Raw genomic sequence first — 16,326 nt, 5'->3', positions numbered from 1 at the left:
CCGACAGGGTTAAAGAGAGGTCAAGACAGCAGGACAAGAAAGTGTGGCTGTATGACTAAGTAACAGGTGAACGTTGACAGTGAAAGTGAAACGCGACATGAACGCTTATGTGTCTTGATGGTATATATGCATCTTGGTTTCAACCAAGAGGCTGTATTGTTGCCAAACCACTGACTACATGAGAAAAGACAAGGGGGAACTCAACGCACCACAACCCTGTCAGCACTACTTCAGGTAAAGGCTAACCACCCTGCTGCCACCCTCGGGGCTTTCCAGTTGCTCCAGGGGATAAAAGAGGGGTTGTGGTGAGGGTGAGACGGGCAACGGCTGCAGATGGAGCTGCAGACGTTGACAGTTCAAGGAAACTACAGTCGGATTCCTGCCAGCACGTACAGTACAGACATTCCAAAAAAAGCACAACAATCAACACCTAAATCAAGCACGGACGCTCTGCAGTGTAACTTCCCTCTTACCTCTCATACCCACTTTTCACAGGTTATATTTGAGCTGCCTTTAAGTTATAATAAACAACATTTGACACAATGTAGGTCACGGCGGTCACATCAAACCAAAGAAAAGCCAAAGTCAGAAGCCCTATACCACATTAGACACCATTACAAGGAAAGTCAACCAAATACAATGAGAAATGCACCATCATAAGATGCAGGATGTTGATCAAGACTCCTTTTTTTTCAACAGAATCTCTTTTATTTTGTCTTTGAACTGCACAGGAAATGGTGAATAAAGTTCTTTAGGAAAGTCCCCTTTATTCTTACTAAATACATCTTTCTAGTAATGCAAAACTCACACAAATTTGTTCTGAAGCTCTCAGGCAAACTTTTTCAAGCACCCCAAACAGCACTTTATTTTTCTTCCTTTTTTTTTTTTTTTTAATGGAACCATTTGTCCATGAAGGCTTCAGTTATATGTGATCAGACAAAAAGGCCTTACTGCATATGAGAAACGTTTTTTTTTTCCATCAAATTTCAGAAAGTTCATGAAAATGTAAAAGGCTGAAAAAATCGCAGTGGGGCCGTTCAGCGTTCACACACACACTCTTGTAACAAATTCAAAATTTAGGTGTGTAAAACAAGAATATTTAACTTCTATTGCCATCAGAAACTGAAGGTCACTGCGTTCCTCCATTTTTTTAAATACTTTGTGAATTCAGGGGACCTATTTCACCTTTCAGCCCTGTGAGGAATGTGAACATCGATACAAGTATGTGGCTCTGAAATGAAGGTAAATAAACGCCTTGCAAACATAACAGGGCTGCGTTCAAGACCACCATGTTAAACAATGTCTCAAAAACTGACCCATGATAAAATAGTTATTTATTTTCTCATACATATAATTCATTTTTAGAGGGTTTCACTGCATGGGGCACTCTAAATATGTCATGAGTGTTTAGTAGTGTGTTTTTTTGACCCAGAGGGGGCAGGGTGGGGGGGGGGGGTGTTACAAAATACTTCACATTTTGAAAAACAAAATCGTCTCTCCAAGACAAAAAACTACAAGGCTAAAGGTGGTATTAGAAATTAAGCACCAAACAATTATCCTTCCATTCAGTATAAATGGAATAATTGTGCAACCTTTTCAATGACCATAATGGAAAAATATGTAAATCTTATCATTAGACACTAATTACTCAAATGCAATCCGGACTCACACGCTGTCATGTTTGCTGTCATGTTTTGCTTTGTTGTACGTAGAATCTGATAAAACGATCTCATACCGATATCATAAAGAAGTCTGTGGTTCTGTTCGCCAGCATTTATACAATCCGAAAGTCTAGTGATTCGACTTAGCAATATATTGAGCTATTGTATGACCATTTCTCTATATTATAAAACAAAACAAAAAAAACAAGCAAAAATCTTTATCATTAAGCTCTGTTATCAGTAATAGACCAGTGCCTCTGTATATTCTAGCTATATTCTCATGTACAAATATTCATATCAAAAATTATACAGCACAATTCTCACCATTTTCCTTTACAAGAACTTTGATTAGTGAACATTAAATGATCCACAAGTTTAGATGAACCCAAAATGAATACAAAAAAAAACTAATGGTGCCAGCCTCAGTAAGTAAAATATAGATATAAACAAACACATACTTAACTTAAAATCTGCTTCAGGCACAACTTAAATAAAGGCATTTGTGAAATTATCATATCAAATATGGCGCTTATGTCCAGTATCTATAGGCTTTTTAAAAAAAAATGTTTTAAAAAATGCTATGACCACTTTTATTTACAAACAGCTAAAATCTCTGACAGATTCATGCTTCACTTCACAACCTGAATTTGTCCTTAAAGTGCATGCAATAATAAGCAGTTTTACCAAGTGGGATCTTGAATTGTGATAAAGATAAACGGGCTGATCAAGCGAATGCCAATTGATTCTACATATCAAATAAAAGATTAAAAACTGTTGCCTAGAAAAGTGAGGGACCACAGTATGCTGTATGCATACGCACAATATGGAAGTATGACTGAATGAAAAGAAACTCTGACTATCCAGTGACCCCATACAGTAATATTCACATTCAGAGATAAAAAAAACAACAAAATTTAAAAAGAATGAACTTAAAAAAGAAAAACATAGACAAAGCAGCTTAACACCACGGGGGGAGTCCGCAGCTCACATTCCACAATGTCCCTCATTGTAACACACACATTAAGCATCATATGAACATGATGGGTTTCTACTCAAACATATCAAAGTGCCCATTTTACTAAAATTTCCTGATTTATTCAATTCATACCAAAAAGGAGGAAATGGCATGGAGGGAAAGAGTCTGTTATTTTGAACATGAAGGTTTTTGAGTTACACTGACTAGACTTGACTTTTATTGACATGTTGCTCGTAGATTCTTTTGTTTTTACTTCCCCCCTTTTAAGTTTCACAAAAGAAGCTCTCATTGCACGTAACACCTCGATTCAAAGATGCAATATCTAAGAGAGAAGAAAAGTAATAGAGAAAGTTATCCAGTTTCGTCACTGTGGGCGTGACAAGCGACCAAGTGGATGTGAAAAGGGCACGGATATGTTGTCCTCTAAGGATAAATCCACTTTCATCTGTTGTCTTCTTTGGGGAAGTCCAGAGATCCCAGGCTTCCGAAGCCGAGGCTTCTACTTTCAGTGTCAAAAGCATTACTTTCTCTGTCCTGACGTTCCAACAAGTGCTTGATCCTTTCAGTGCGTTCCTTCTGAAGTGCGGCCAGTTCTTCCTCAATCTGTAAAAGAAAGAAAAATTCAACATGGACACATCATTTAAGATATGGCTTTATCAATGGATGTTGTTGTTTGAGACCCCAATATTTTCCAATTAAAATGTAATAATTGTTTGCCATTAGACTGGTCTGTTCACGACGCTTCCCCCGGTTCAGCACCATATCTAAAGCTAAAAAAACAACATTATTGTGAGGCTATTTTCACGTAATGACAAATAACAAGATAAACAGCTGTGTCAGCAGCTCTGTGAAAATCTCATGTCTCATGTCAGAACATGCTAACAACAGCTTAGTTTAGCATGTGTTGAGTCATATGTTGTCAACATAATCAAGCTGTCAACATGTCAAACAACCTAAAAACCTGATGGCGACCCACAAATCCTGATGAGAACATGAATGTCTGCGCCAACGTTTACGTCACCTTCACTGTGCATCATAGATGTCAAACTGTTTTATTGTAAGGACTTCAGTAAGTGCAATATTATTTCCAGAAATGTTTCTGTCAGCACCTCAGTGGTGGACAAACCACCACAACCACACTGTTGGCCCTATTGATTTGTGGAGGCCTGTAAGATTCCTGTAAGGTGTTTCTAAGCTCTTCCAGTTTAATGGAACAGAGGTATCTGCTACATCACCGCTGTCAGCATGTAATGTGTCTCCCTCTGTTTCCCTTTTTGACGATACCTTTTACAAAGTGCTGCATCTATTCCAAGTGTCTTAGAATGGTTTTGATCTACCTTCTGTTCAAGGTGCGCTCTCCGTATGGAGACCTTCTGCTCAAGTTTCTGCAGCTCTCGCTCATGTTGGGTCTCCATCTGTGACTTGGTTTTTCTCTGGTAGGCGTCCAGGAGCTCCATCTCTTGCTTCAGCTGCTGCTTCAGAGCTTGGCACTCCGCTTCCTGCTCGGCTTCTAATCGCATCTAGAGACCCAGCAAGAGACTGTCAGTCAGTTAGAAATGGTTGTAGCTGTAAAACAGCATTATCTGTGATATCACAACCACTGTACCGCTTGTGAAGCCATCATCTCGTTGATGCTCTGCTCATACTGCTCTGCCAGTACAGCCAGCTTGCGGGTCTGCTCCTCTTTGAGGCCTTTGAGGATGGTCTTGTGGTCGCCTTTAGGAGACACTTCCAGCTGATGGTTCCTAAGTGCTTTGTACTGCTTGTTCTGCACTTTACAAGTGTCCTGGAACTGTTTCTTGATCTGCATCTCCAGCATCTGTACAACATTAAAGTAGAAGTGTGTGTCTTACTCAGTCTAATGTTTAAAGCAGTAATCCTTCAACATTTAAGTTTGTATCAACAGTGGACGAGATAATGTGAGAAAAAACATTTGCATTTGTTTCTACAGGTTTCCATAAGTCAAGTGAGACTTAAAGCCACAAAGCTTACAGTTAAACCCATCATTTAATCATACCAATGACATTTACTGTAATGACCACAGTGGCAAAGAGAAAGCCTCGGGCACACCTTGAGGTTTCTGGGCTGCTGCCGCTGCTCCACAGAGTGTTTCCTGTGCAGTTCTCTCTGCCGCCGGCTGTTGTACTCCTCCTGGTTTTCGAGCTCTGTCTGGTGCTGCAGCCGCATGAGTTCCACTCGCAGCTTCTGTAGCATCTGCAGCTGCCGTCGCTCCATGTCCTGAGTGGACTCGTCCTGCCGAATCATCAGGGCATGTTCCATCTCCTTCTGCGTCCTTTTCTTGTTCAGCTCCTATGACAGGAAGAGTAGTGAAATTCAGCTTTTGCTTCTTTTTGTTGTTGTTGTTTGTTTTTGCTTTCATTTGGTTCCATCTTTTATGCATGTATGCAGATGACACACAGCTTTACACAGGAATTGGTTCCAATTTTAGTAATAATATTTTCATTTGCCTTGTGTAAAGCTCTTTTCCAGTTGTTGAATACGAGTGCTGATACAGGCTGCAAACAGTAGAGGCAGGGTAGATTTTGATATTGACTCCATCTTCAGACCTTTTTGCGATACTTTTCAGACACTGATTAAAATAAAGATCTTGGCGTCCACGCATTTCTGTCATGTAATGTCAGGAAACCACATTACCTCTCTTAGTTGTTCTTGTTCCAGCTCATGCCTTCTGACCAGACTCCGACGTTTGAGGGCCCTACAGCTCCGGTCGTAGACCAGCCTCTGCTGGGCCAGCAGGTGAGCTTCCTCCTCAGCCTGCGAGCGCTGCATTGTTTCTTTGTGCCTGGACAGACGCTCTTGCTTTTCCTCCTTCGGTGTACAAGGGTCTTCATTCATCTCCTGTAACACAAAAAAAGGGTGAACAGGGTCTGCATGATGTGAGGACATCCATCAACAAACTTTTGCATAACTTTATAAAATGATATTTACTTCTTTGATCTTGTCTTTGCAGAGTCTGTATTCTTTTTTCTGGTTTTCTAAGAAATTAGTCAACTCTTTCTTTTGCTGAGCAACAATCTGTTGCTGGATCCTCCTCTCTTCTGCCATCACTGACTTCATCTGTGAAGAGATGTTACAATGATCAAATTATCACCTTTACCAAAGTTCGGCTTGAATTGAGTTAAATGGCTCTTTAGTCTCCAACTCATTCATAATTAGCACCTGCTGCTAAGCCTGTACCTCTTTGTCTGTTTGAGCAACATGGCGTTTGGCCAGTCTTTCCAGCTCAATGTAAGTGTTGTTCGCATGTGTCTCTAATTCCTTCTGCAGCCGGAGCCTATGCTCATCCATCTCGGCCTTTAGCCTGTTCTCCAGGGCGATCAGCTGCTTCTGGTGCTGTCGCCGCATGCGCTTATACCCAGACATCTGCTCCCGCAGCTCAAAGTCCTGCTCATGCTCCTGGATCTACCTGATGCCCTGCATAGAAGAAAGTAAAAGAAACTGACCAAGAAAGAATCTGTAAACTAAGAAGCAATGTCAACCCAGATTTACTACACAACAATAGTAAACAATATGGGCCCTGATTCTGTCTTGTTATATACAGTGAAATAATCAGCACCACTATAACATACCACAATAAAACACTAAGTCTATTGAGAAAAGATGGTGAACTGCACCTTTTACAATCCATGACAAAAACTGACTTGCACTGATAAGTCTGCAGGCAGAGATTTACATGGAATACATATAAATGCAATGCACACACATAAAAGCAGAGGCAGAGAGAGGGAAGCTGAGGATGGAAAAAATGACATCCATTAACAGGATCTGGTTGCCATGACTACAGATGTACAGCTGAGAACACAGACACCCCTTCCCTCCCTCCTCATCCCCGCGCAGCCACCACGCACGTACGCACACATACACCATAGCACGCGCGCGCACACACACACATAAAAACACACGCGCGCACACACACACTTATCTTTGTGCAAACGGTGGAGAGAGGGAACTGCGTACCAAAGATGCTGGTTTGATGGTGGCAATGTGTTCACAGATCTTGCAGTCGAGTGACCGGCTCGTGTGAGAAGTAGGCCGCAGCTCTGGCCTGGTGTCCCTGTGCACAGCCTCATCCCTCACGCAAGCATGGTCCTGCAGGGGGGGAGGAAAAGGAGGAGATAGTGGGGCTGGGTGCTTCCCAGGCCCTCCGCACTCACTGCTTCTGCTAGAGCTGCTGTTACTGCCGAATCTCCCTGAATGCAGCACACATCCAGCGTTAAATGCATCCTTCCCAATGCTCGCTCCCCCGCTACTGTCTGCAAGTCCTTCCGAAGAGAGAAAAGGGCATTGCCGAACAATTGCAGGCAGCACCGAGAAGGCAGCCGCTGGATGTAGTCGTTTTTTCTGGCGTCCCCCTCTTCCCAAAGAGGAGGAACCAAATGGCTCCGGTGGATAAGGGTGAATTATGCAATGCCTACCATTGATAATCGGAAAACGATTGCACAGGGATGTATCTCACTGCCACTCTTCTTTTCCGTTTCAAAATGCAAGAGATATTTGGGAGGAAAAATAGTTTCCCTGTGTTCCTGTGATCGTATGTGGTGGCATATTTAAAAATACTAGAATCAGATAAGGCACATCCAAACATGGTTTCCCTCGAATATGTCGCTTGATGATCCGTTTGTATTCCACTCGAATTTCTGTCCTACATTTACAGCGCACTTGGTCATGGTAGGTGGTTCTGGTGCCTTCTATTCATCTCTTTCCTGTCCCTCTCCTACACTCCCCCTTCCTTTAAAGAGACACCACAATACTACAGGCACATCTCAAGGATGAAGTAATTCCATCACACATAGATTTTTGTTTTTCTTCAAATCTTAGCATTGAAAACATGAATCATGGCTTCTTCAAGAGGTTAAAATCAATATTTATGAAAACAATATAAGGCTACTGTTCGCACTGTGGAAATTAGTGTAGTGTAGTGTAATGTAGCCTAAATATATTTTGCAGTAGGATTAACAGAGAGATTTTTAAAAAAAAAATATGAATAATTTATCTTAATAAAATATTTAACCTGTTACTTCCTGTCTTTACACCATGTAGCTGCTAGAGAGCGGCAGAGAGAAACGCATCAATGTCTCCCACTGTGGTGCTGAATTCAACACACATACTGCTGCTACATGCTGCTGGCTAATATTACCTCCATGACCATATAGAGACTAGGCAATGCTACTAGCATAGCTATTGACCAATCACCATGGCAACCATACACTAACTAACCTCTTTCAATCATCTCAAATCACGTGATGCCAAAATAATCCATAATAAACCATCTACTGTAAAAGTCCCAAAAAGCACATTGAGTGTTGATGAGTCATCCTGCACTAATAGGGGGTACTTCATTTCCATCCAATGAGAAGCCTTCTCAGGTGGGTGGTGCCCGTTCAGGTCTTTGGAGCTGACCAATCAGAGCGCACTTGGCTGTAGAACTGATATAAATAAAGATCATCAATATAGAAAGAGTGCAGCTACTCAGGCCAGTTTCATGTGTGCATTGCTCACTTTTAAGCTTAAATGGACCAGTCAATAAACGTATAGTACTCCTAAGTATTGCCTGTTGTTGGCTGTGAGGCCCTGTGACCCTGTAGGACAAAGCGGGTTCAGAAGATGGATGGATGGATGAATGACTGGGAGGCATATAGAATCATATACATACATTTCAAAGAAAATCCTCTGTATTATATACTTTGTTTCTTTTTGAAGGTAGGGTAGGAGATTTTGAAAACTCAGTGAGTCAGCCAGATTTTAAAAGTAAACACATGCCCCTTTCTCTGCGAGCTCACCCCGAAGCCACACCTCCAATCACATGGCCGCACATTACCTGAAGACGAGCTGCGGTCTGTGACTTCGGCCATCATGCACGTACCGCTCTGGTGCACACAGAGCAGGAAGAGAGTGACAACCATCTGCACAGGGTCTACCCGGAGGATTGGCTGATGTTTTTAGCGTTTTATAGCTTCCACAGATGATTAATATTCTTTGTTTCAATGTGAAACTGCCGAACTAATTGGTTGCTATTGGATTGTAAAGAGAAGTTACACTAATTTAACAAAAAGTGCATCAGAATGAAATCTCCTACCTTTAACAATTATTTGTTGTGTAATGTTCTTTGGCAGCACTAGATGTCACTGTTGACTTTTGGAGTGATGTGGCTTCAGTCAGCATGACCTTTCTTACCCCAGTCATTGTATTTTATTTACAGAGAGAGATTTTTCTGTTTTTGTCTGAGATATTTGATCATTTAAACATTTATTAAAATGAAACTATGTGGCTAGTGAGACATACTCTACTCTACCAACAATACACATCTAAAGTAGACATGAGATATAAAGTACAAATACCTCAAAACTGAGAACATTGGTGTAGAAATAGAACAGAAATTGTCTCAAAAAAGGGAAATAAAATCTAAATGTTAGTCTAAACGGGACTTCAGTGCCCTCTTGTGGACCTTCTTGCTCATATAATCTTCAGTAAAATGTGTGCACTAAAAGACACAAACACAGCACATTACATTGTGTTTTTTATTATTATTATTATAGAGCACACTGTTTAATACATTTATTATATGACAGCAGCTTCATTACACTGCCTAGACATCACAGCTTCAGTACAAACAAGGAGAACTTATCTGCAGTTTAAAAGTGTTTCTGTGCATAAAAGCAGAATGTTTCAACAAAAAGAGTGTTGTACTGAGTAATGATGAATTATAGTATCAAACAGCTCTTCAGGTGGGAAATAAAGTTGTTATTAAATCATCGTCTCTATTAAGGTGCAGCACTGTAGCTTAGATTTTCTTTAAGTCAATGTTTCTACAAACGTTTACTTTTCACCGTCCTGCTCCTCTCTGATCTGAACAGGTATGACAATTTCATTGCCCGGGTTGCTAAGGGACGTCCCAGGGACAGGCGCCTCCACGGAGAGGACTCCGTCACCGGACAATGATGAACTGATGTGCTGCAAGTCTACACCCTGTGGCAACCTTGAAGAAATAGAAAAAGAGAAGGTTATCAGATTTGTATTGTCAGAGTTTATTTTATGTCTAAAAATGGCAATATTGGTACATTACATCTTTCCAAGTTATCACAAAAAACCTACTTGTATTTTCTAGTGAAGCACCTTGAGACCGATCCATGTTCATCCTGCCTTTCTTCATGATTTCCTTAAAATATAAAACAGACGTAACAACAAACATTTGACACAGTAACAACAAAATATTCAACATGACAGATTTTACTTAGCTTTTATCAGGTGAAACATCCACTACCTGATATTTGCAGGTAACCCTCTTTAGTTGTGATCGTGATCTCCTCAGGCAGGAAGTGATTGACGTCCAGGTTGATCTTCCAGCTGTCCTGCCCGGTTCGGATCTCAGACACTCCACTTGTCAGGTGTCTTAGACCCTTTTGGTCCAATGCTGCAGGGTGCTGCTGACTGGTGAATGGAGGCAGAAGAGGAGTCTGTGTGAAGTCCGGCCAGGAGAAAGATGCCAGTCTCCTCTTCGCCCAGTCTAGCCAGTCCAGATCACTGGGCTCCAGGAAAGGAGGGAGGCCAAAATCCTGTGCAAAGATCCGGCTCGGCTGGGTCCAGTTTGGGAAAGGATCCCAGCTCACATCTCGGCGGAAAATGGGACGGCATAATATTTTATTTTGGTCTCCCATATCCTAGAAAATAAGCTCAGAATGAAGGGAAAGGATGTCGAAAGAGCAAAGCCTGCAGCTCCACCCTGAAGTCTAGACTGGACACAGAACAATGGAGCAGCTGTATTTTATCAAACGCTGGAGAAAGAGAAGGCTGCTCTGGCATTAATGCTTCACTCACACACTTTATATACCCAGCTGATTCCTTTCAACACAACAGCAAGTGTGAGCTCAGGAATAAGAATGACTTGATATGTGATGTGCTGGGGCGTTACTCCTGTGTTGCCCTGGGACATGGAGAGGATAATGCTAATTATCTGTATTTATATCTCTTGAGTGTCGGTGGCAAGTTGTTGGTGAATGACTCTGGGAGCAGCGAGCAGACAGTGTATTCAGCAGCGGCCTCAGCAGTCTTGTCACATACTGGTGCTCTTTGTCCATGGAAATCACAGCCTTGTGTTATAGTGAGGGAACAGCTCGTACTCTTCACAATCACACAGTAAACAACAGTGTTGCTCCTGCGTTTTTTTAAACTCAAGATTGAAGACCAAATAAACATAATCATGTGTAGGACAATCACTGAAGTTAAAGACATGTTTACAAGCAGGGCAGAAAGACTGACACAGTAGAAAAGGAGGTGAGGAATTTAGCATCGGCTGCTGCAGCTACATGAAATCCAATATGTCATAGTAGATAATCAATGACCTAATACCTGAAGCTTTTACATCAGTGTCTATCCAAGGCCGATTTATGACACTAATAAATAATTGTGTTTATGCTGCATGATTACTTCAAACATTTGGCATATTTAAGAGTTATTTCCTGAAACTTTCACCTTGTGGTCACAGAACATTTTGAGGCTTTCACACATTAACTGGAGTTTAAAGTTTAAAGTTTAAAGTTAAATCAGATTAATGTTGTGTATGTGTTGTAATTAGATCACAACAATGTGCTGTTACACCTCAGTGTGTAATATAAGCTGTAATAAGCATCAATATAAACAGGGGTAGCACAGGAAGTTACACTTTATTGCAAAAAAATCAGATGCAATATTCATCAGTATACACAGTACAGTATGTTTTCAATAATGTTAAAGGACAGCTAAACATCATTTAGTATTTACAGCAGCACTTTGTAGGTTATTGAACAAAACTCACAAACTAAAAAAGTGCAACACAACTGAAACATGCATTCAAAAGTACAATACATCATTAAATATCATGTATGGTTGATTTTTTTACAGAGGCGTGCCTGTTTACCTCTGTGTTTTAGCACATGTGTCATTATCTGTCATATTTGGTCATGGTTAGAAGGCTTCACTAATCCTCACTTCTTGAGAATGTGTCTTTTTTCTAAAAGAAATAAAAAAAATAAATGTCAGTTAAACTGAAATGTGTTGAAACGTCAGCTTGATCTGAATGAATTGATCTTTCATGCAAGATTCTTGTACTGTACCTTTTCTGTTTCTTGGCAAGGAGCACGATTGTTGTTATAATTACAATCAGTGCCAAAGCTCCAATGACTGAACCGGCTATTATTCCTGTGAGATTATCTGAAATACACACACACACACACACACACACACATATATATATATATATATATATATATATATATATATATATATATATAATAGGATACATTTAAACAAGAGGCTCCACAAAAACACATCTCAACACTAAATGTGTTTGGCTCAATTTATTTCATTTTAGTGCCTCAGGGAAATCACTTTCTTAGTTTTGGACCCACCAATTCCCGGACTCCGGCAGCTGGGGGCTTCTCCGGACCACAGACCATTGTTCTGGCATATTCGCACTTCCGATCCTTGCAGTGTGTAGCCCTCATTGCAGGAAAACTTCACCTTCGCACCTTGTAAGTAATTGGTACCCTCCTTTTCCCCGTTACTTGGTGGTGCAAGCCACCCACATGATAGCACTGCACAGTATGGGAAAAACAAAATGTAATACCAAGCTGTACAAAAGTATGACTGGAAATGTTTCATTTCTTTTTACCTGGTTTAAGATCTTCCACAAGAGAAGCATGACTCACGAAGGACTCTTTAGTAGCATTTCCCATCCTTGTACTACGACCTACCAGGATATCATACCTACAGGACGAGGGAGGGATCAGAAAATAATGAGATGAGTGATGATTGAAACTGAAACATGAGCAGACAATCATGGCTTCACAGCATGCTACATTACTAGCACCACTCTTTCACCAATAGCCAACAACTGTTTTACAGGCATCAGAACTTTTGTTGATGCTAATGTGTTTCTATTTGCAATGTTCTTATACAAAAGAAATCTTATATAACTATAAATATTGTCTCATACCTACAGAACTGAGAGCCCTCTCCAGAGCAAATCTCAGCTGTCTGATTGTACAGTGGATCATTTGGATTCTCGGGGACAGTAAACACTGGAATGTAAGAGTGATCATGTCTGGGAGCATAGAGATATGTTTGCAAGAGGTATTCCGTGTCATAGGTGAATAAGGCAGAGTTGTTGGATACAGCCCCTGCAGGACAAAACAACGAAAAAATCAATGGCTTTGAGCATATGCATATGTTCATGATGCAATTCCATAGTCCAAGGTTCAACAATATCTTACAGCTTGCCCCGAAGCTAAACACCTCCTCCACGTTGTTGGGGTTCCGCACAAGCTGACCGTTGCTGAGGGTGAGGTCATCCTTGGCATCACCATTCATCATTCCAAACAGCCCCAGAGTGGAGTCCTTAAACTCCTCTGGCAGGAGCACAGTGGTTGTCATGGTTCCCTCCCTCAGCCGCACTTCCACCCCGGCTCCAGAGGAGAACATCACAGTCACATTTGTAGGAGAAGGAGAAAACAGAAACACACCTACAGGAGATTTGGAGCAGTTGTAAAACAATGACTCCTTCATGGACAGTAAGACGAATCGGTGCCTCACCGTGTAGGTCCATCCAGCTCTGCTCTGTAAAGGAAAGAGATTTCTGATTGTGCAGCACTTCAAGGCTGACATGGCCGCTGTCCAACCGCACCTCGATCACATCAGAGAGTTCTTCTTTCATGGCTACAGATGTTATCTGTGTTGCTTTTATGGTTTCTATAAGAAAGAGATTTGTGTTCTTTCTTTCTTGTTAGATTAATGATCATTGTTAATCTGAGCATCTCACCATTCACAGGCTCTGTTCTGCCTTGGATTGTCAGCGATTTGATCTTTGAGGTCACCAAAGTGTACTCCCCTTTGCCATTGAAGGAGTAGCTGACACCATCAAATGTAATGAAGTGGGGATCTCCAAACACCACAGCTGGCATACAACAAAAAAACACAGATTTTATACTTAATCATATAAAAAAATCACACTGTACTGTCCTAATACTGTGCTCAGATTACCTGAGCTAGGTGGCTTGTAACGCCTGCAGGCACTAGAGGGCCGGTGTTTGAAGTAATACTGGCAGTTATCAGACCAGAGGCAGCAGTAGTAGAAGCTGAGGACGTCATAGACCCAGTGAGACTGTCCAGGGATTCGAGGAGGTCTCTTGTAGGGAGGTGAGCCCCAGTCGTGTGCTCGGTCTGGAGTGCTGCCACCGATCGAATCCGCTGTCAGGACCTGAGCACCGGTGTTGTCATAGCAACACTGCTGTCCCGCTGCATATTCAGGGCTGGTTATAAAGTTAAAACAGTAAAATAAGTCAAATGCTTCAGTTTTACGCTGATGTTTTCATTGCATGGGCTAAATGGTTGTATTTACACTTTATTACAAATGGTTACAGACATTTGTTAATACATCCAGAATATGGATGGTATAAACTGTCATTCTCTGTAAATAAATATGCTTTACTTGAGATGTGAACATGGCTGTCAGCCAAAATAAGAAGAACTCACCTGGCCTGTATGGCTCTTACACAGTGAACACTCCCAGGGTGGTAGGTACACACACTCCCTTTCTCTATATCACAGCCATAGTCAGTCTAAGACAGACACAGAGACAGAGAGGTGCAGTATCTGAGATCAGACACCAAATGTGCAGCAGTTGTGTTGTGTTGTAGATGTACCAGTTTGTGGTGTCCACAGCTTGACAGCGGTTTACTCTTATATCACATAATTACTTTATATATAAGTTATCAGGTGTATAAAAATGAAATTCCAATCCTTTTGATGAACTATTGATCCAGGTTATTTGACATGTATTTCTCTCCATGACAGATCATTTTCCATTTCTTCTGTTGTTAACCAATAAAGTGATAGAATAAGGTGTGTACCACTGTACAGGCTTGCCAACGTGTCCCTCCCAGGCCTGTTACTGATATGTCTGGGTTCTGTTATCAAGGTTAGTAAGGTGACGTATTTCATCTAATAAGTATTTTTAATCAGTACATATATATTTTCCATGTGTTTTTATAACCATTTTATAACCATGTGTTTTCTCGACTCCTCACTTACATGGAACCTCCCTGTGTCAGCTCTTGCCTGAGCCAAAGTGCAGGGACAGTCGATGATCTCACTGAGGAAGTTGGGCAGCTGGTTTTCTAGCTGATCCCATGCTAAACATTTGTCCACGGCCCAAACTGTGGAGTTCTGCCTAAAGCTTTCATCCAGATGCCAGGCCAGAGCATGATCCTCAGTCCACACAGCCTGGACATTCCTAAATAAAACACACACTTAATCCAGTTAATTCCGTTTCTATACATTTTGTATTTCACTCACTTTTCACAGTCATTAGTAGGACATGTTTGTACATACCACATGCCATCAGCATAGTTGCTGGGACTGACACGCACAGCACCGAGTTCCCATTTGTTGAAGCCATTTGCTGCTGGTTTGGGCAAAAAGCTGAAGGAGCCATTGTTGAGCTGATCCCTTGCAAGTGAGTACAAATACTGCCACTCCCCCTGCCAGTTTTCTGAGTAGGGCTCTCCTACAGAGAAACACTTCAATAAAACTTTGCGTTCTCTTAGAAGTGACCCATAAAAGTATAAATATCATTTTACTAACCTGTCTCCATGTATCCCCAGAGCTCTATGTTGACCCTCTCTGCTCTGACTAAAGAAGTATTCCACGTCAGCTCCAGCATGCCTCCAACACCCGGTGTGCCGTAGTACTGCCATTTGGTTGAATTGACAAGAATCGCCTTAAACTTGGAATCTAACTTGCCAGTATGCACTGTAAGAAAGAAAAAACGTATTAATGATATTTCAACACAAAACAAAAAAGGGCGGTTTCAGTACCTGAAAGCCAGGCTCCAGTTCTACTGAACGTAGTGCCATTATCTGAAGAGATGTGCAAAGGGACCCATCCTGTTTCATATAACAGGGGAGAGATACAATGTGCTCGACTGTTGTCGTCAACATACCCTGTAGTATTTGTCTGACTGTTAAACCTGTTGTTACAAAAACAAAAAAAAGCTTATTTTCAGTCAAACAAATGGAGTTTAATCACATCAGCCATAAAACAACATCTTACCTGCACACAATCTCAGAACTCCTATTGAACGTGGCTTCAAGGACAACAAAGTCTGTCCCACCGAAGTTTGACCCAGAATATGGAAACGTGTCCACACAGTACTGTTTGTAGTCTGTGCAGCAGCTCTTCAGAGATTTGCATGTGGAGTGGCATGAACACAAGCTTGTGTTCTTCCCACAGTTTCCTTCACATGTCTGTCCTGTCCAAAATAAAGCGATAGAGATAATAAAAATCAGTTTATTTGTCAAATGTAAAACTATTTTAATTTAAAACTAATAATTCACATGTTTTAACGTGTTTAATTTACGTCTGAATTTTAAGATTACTCTCCAAAAAAACATAGATAAAATCTCTAAATTATTGATTAATCAATTCACTAATTCGTAAAAACAGAAATAAAATCAAACAGGGTGCTTACCTAATGACTTGCAGATACACAAACCCAGAAGGATAAATTTTACCACTGTGAGCCTTCCCATCATGGCAGAGTCTAACCAGAAGGTTGCTGCTGCGCACTCTGCTGCTCCTACAGTTTCTTACGCTGTAAATAAACTCAGCATTTTTGTAAACCTTTGACCTGCATTT

The 16,326-nt window shown here is 41.1% G+C and overlaps 3 protein-coding genes across 3 annotated transcripts; all 3 read right to left on the bottom strand.

Moving 5' to 3' along the window:
- Positions 1–2,216: 2,216 nt before the first annotated feature.
- On the bottom strand, positions 2,217–7,298 carry taok3b (TAO kinase 3b). Its single transcript, XM_028417926.1, has 8 exons — positions 6,616–7,298; positions 5,836–6,072; positions 5,587–5,715; positions 5,293–5,496; positions 4,708–4,947; positions 4,244–4,456; positions 3,975–4,157; positions 2,217–3,240 (listed from the first exon to the last, which is right to left on the bottom strand). Exons 2-8 carry the CDS (start codon positions 6,019–6,021, stop codon positions 3,079–3,081), a joined length of 1,317 nt encoding a protein of 438 aa, XP_028273727.1. The 5' UTR covers positions 6,022–6,072; positions 6,616–7,298; the 3' UTR covers positions 2,217–3,078.
- A 1,864-nt stretch (positions 7,299–9,162) lies between these two features.
- On the bottom strand, positions 9,163–10,593 carry LOC114443742 (heat shock protein beta-1-like). The gene is made up of 3 exons (XM_028418041.1): positions 9,920–10,593; positions 9,751–9,814; positions 9,163–9,634 (listed from the first exon to the last, which is right to left on the bottom strand). Exons 1-3 carry the CDS (start codon positions 10,311–10,313, stop codon positions 9,475–9,477), a joined length of 618 nt encoding a protein of 205 aa, XP_028273842.1. The 5' UTR covers positions 10,314–10,593; the 3' UTR covers positions 9,163–9,474.
- Positions 10,594–11,458: 865 nt separating this feature from the next.
- Positions 11,459–16,270, bottom strand: LOC114443528 (sushi domain-containing protein 2-like). Its single transcript, XM_028417643.1, has 16 exons — positions 16,160–16,270; positions 15,742–15,940; positions 15,507–15,658; positions 15,274–15,441; positions 15,022–15,196; positions 14,722–14,923; positions 14,164–14,249; positions 13,672–13,940; positions 13,451–13,585; positions 13,225–13,380; positions 12,906–13,154; positions 12,629–12,812; positions 12,305–12,399; positions 12,042–12,227; positions 11,748–11,844; positions 11,459–11,644 (listed from the first exon to the last, which is right to left on the bottom strand). Exons 1-16 carry the CDS (start codon positions 16,221–16,223, stop codon positions 11,599–11,601), a joined length of 2,463 nt encoding a protein of 820 aa, XP_028273444.1. The 5' UTR covers positions 16,224–16,270; the 3' UTR covers positions 11,459–11,598.
- Positions 16,271–16,326: the final 56 nt, after the last annotated feature.

The sequence above is a fragment of the Parambassis ranga genome, chromosome 12, assembly GCF_900634625.1.
Source record: "Parambassis ranga chromosome 12, fParRan2.1, whole genome shotgun sequence".
In the NCBI taxonomy this organism is placed as follows: Eukaryota; Metazoa; Chordata; class Actinopteri; family Ambassidae; genus Parambassis; species Parambassis ranga.
This window is presented reverse-complemented; position numbering and strand designations above follow the sequence as displayed.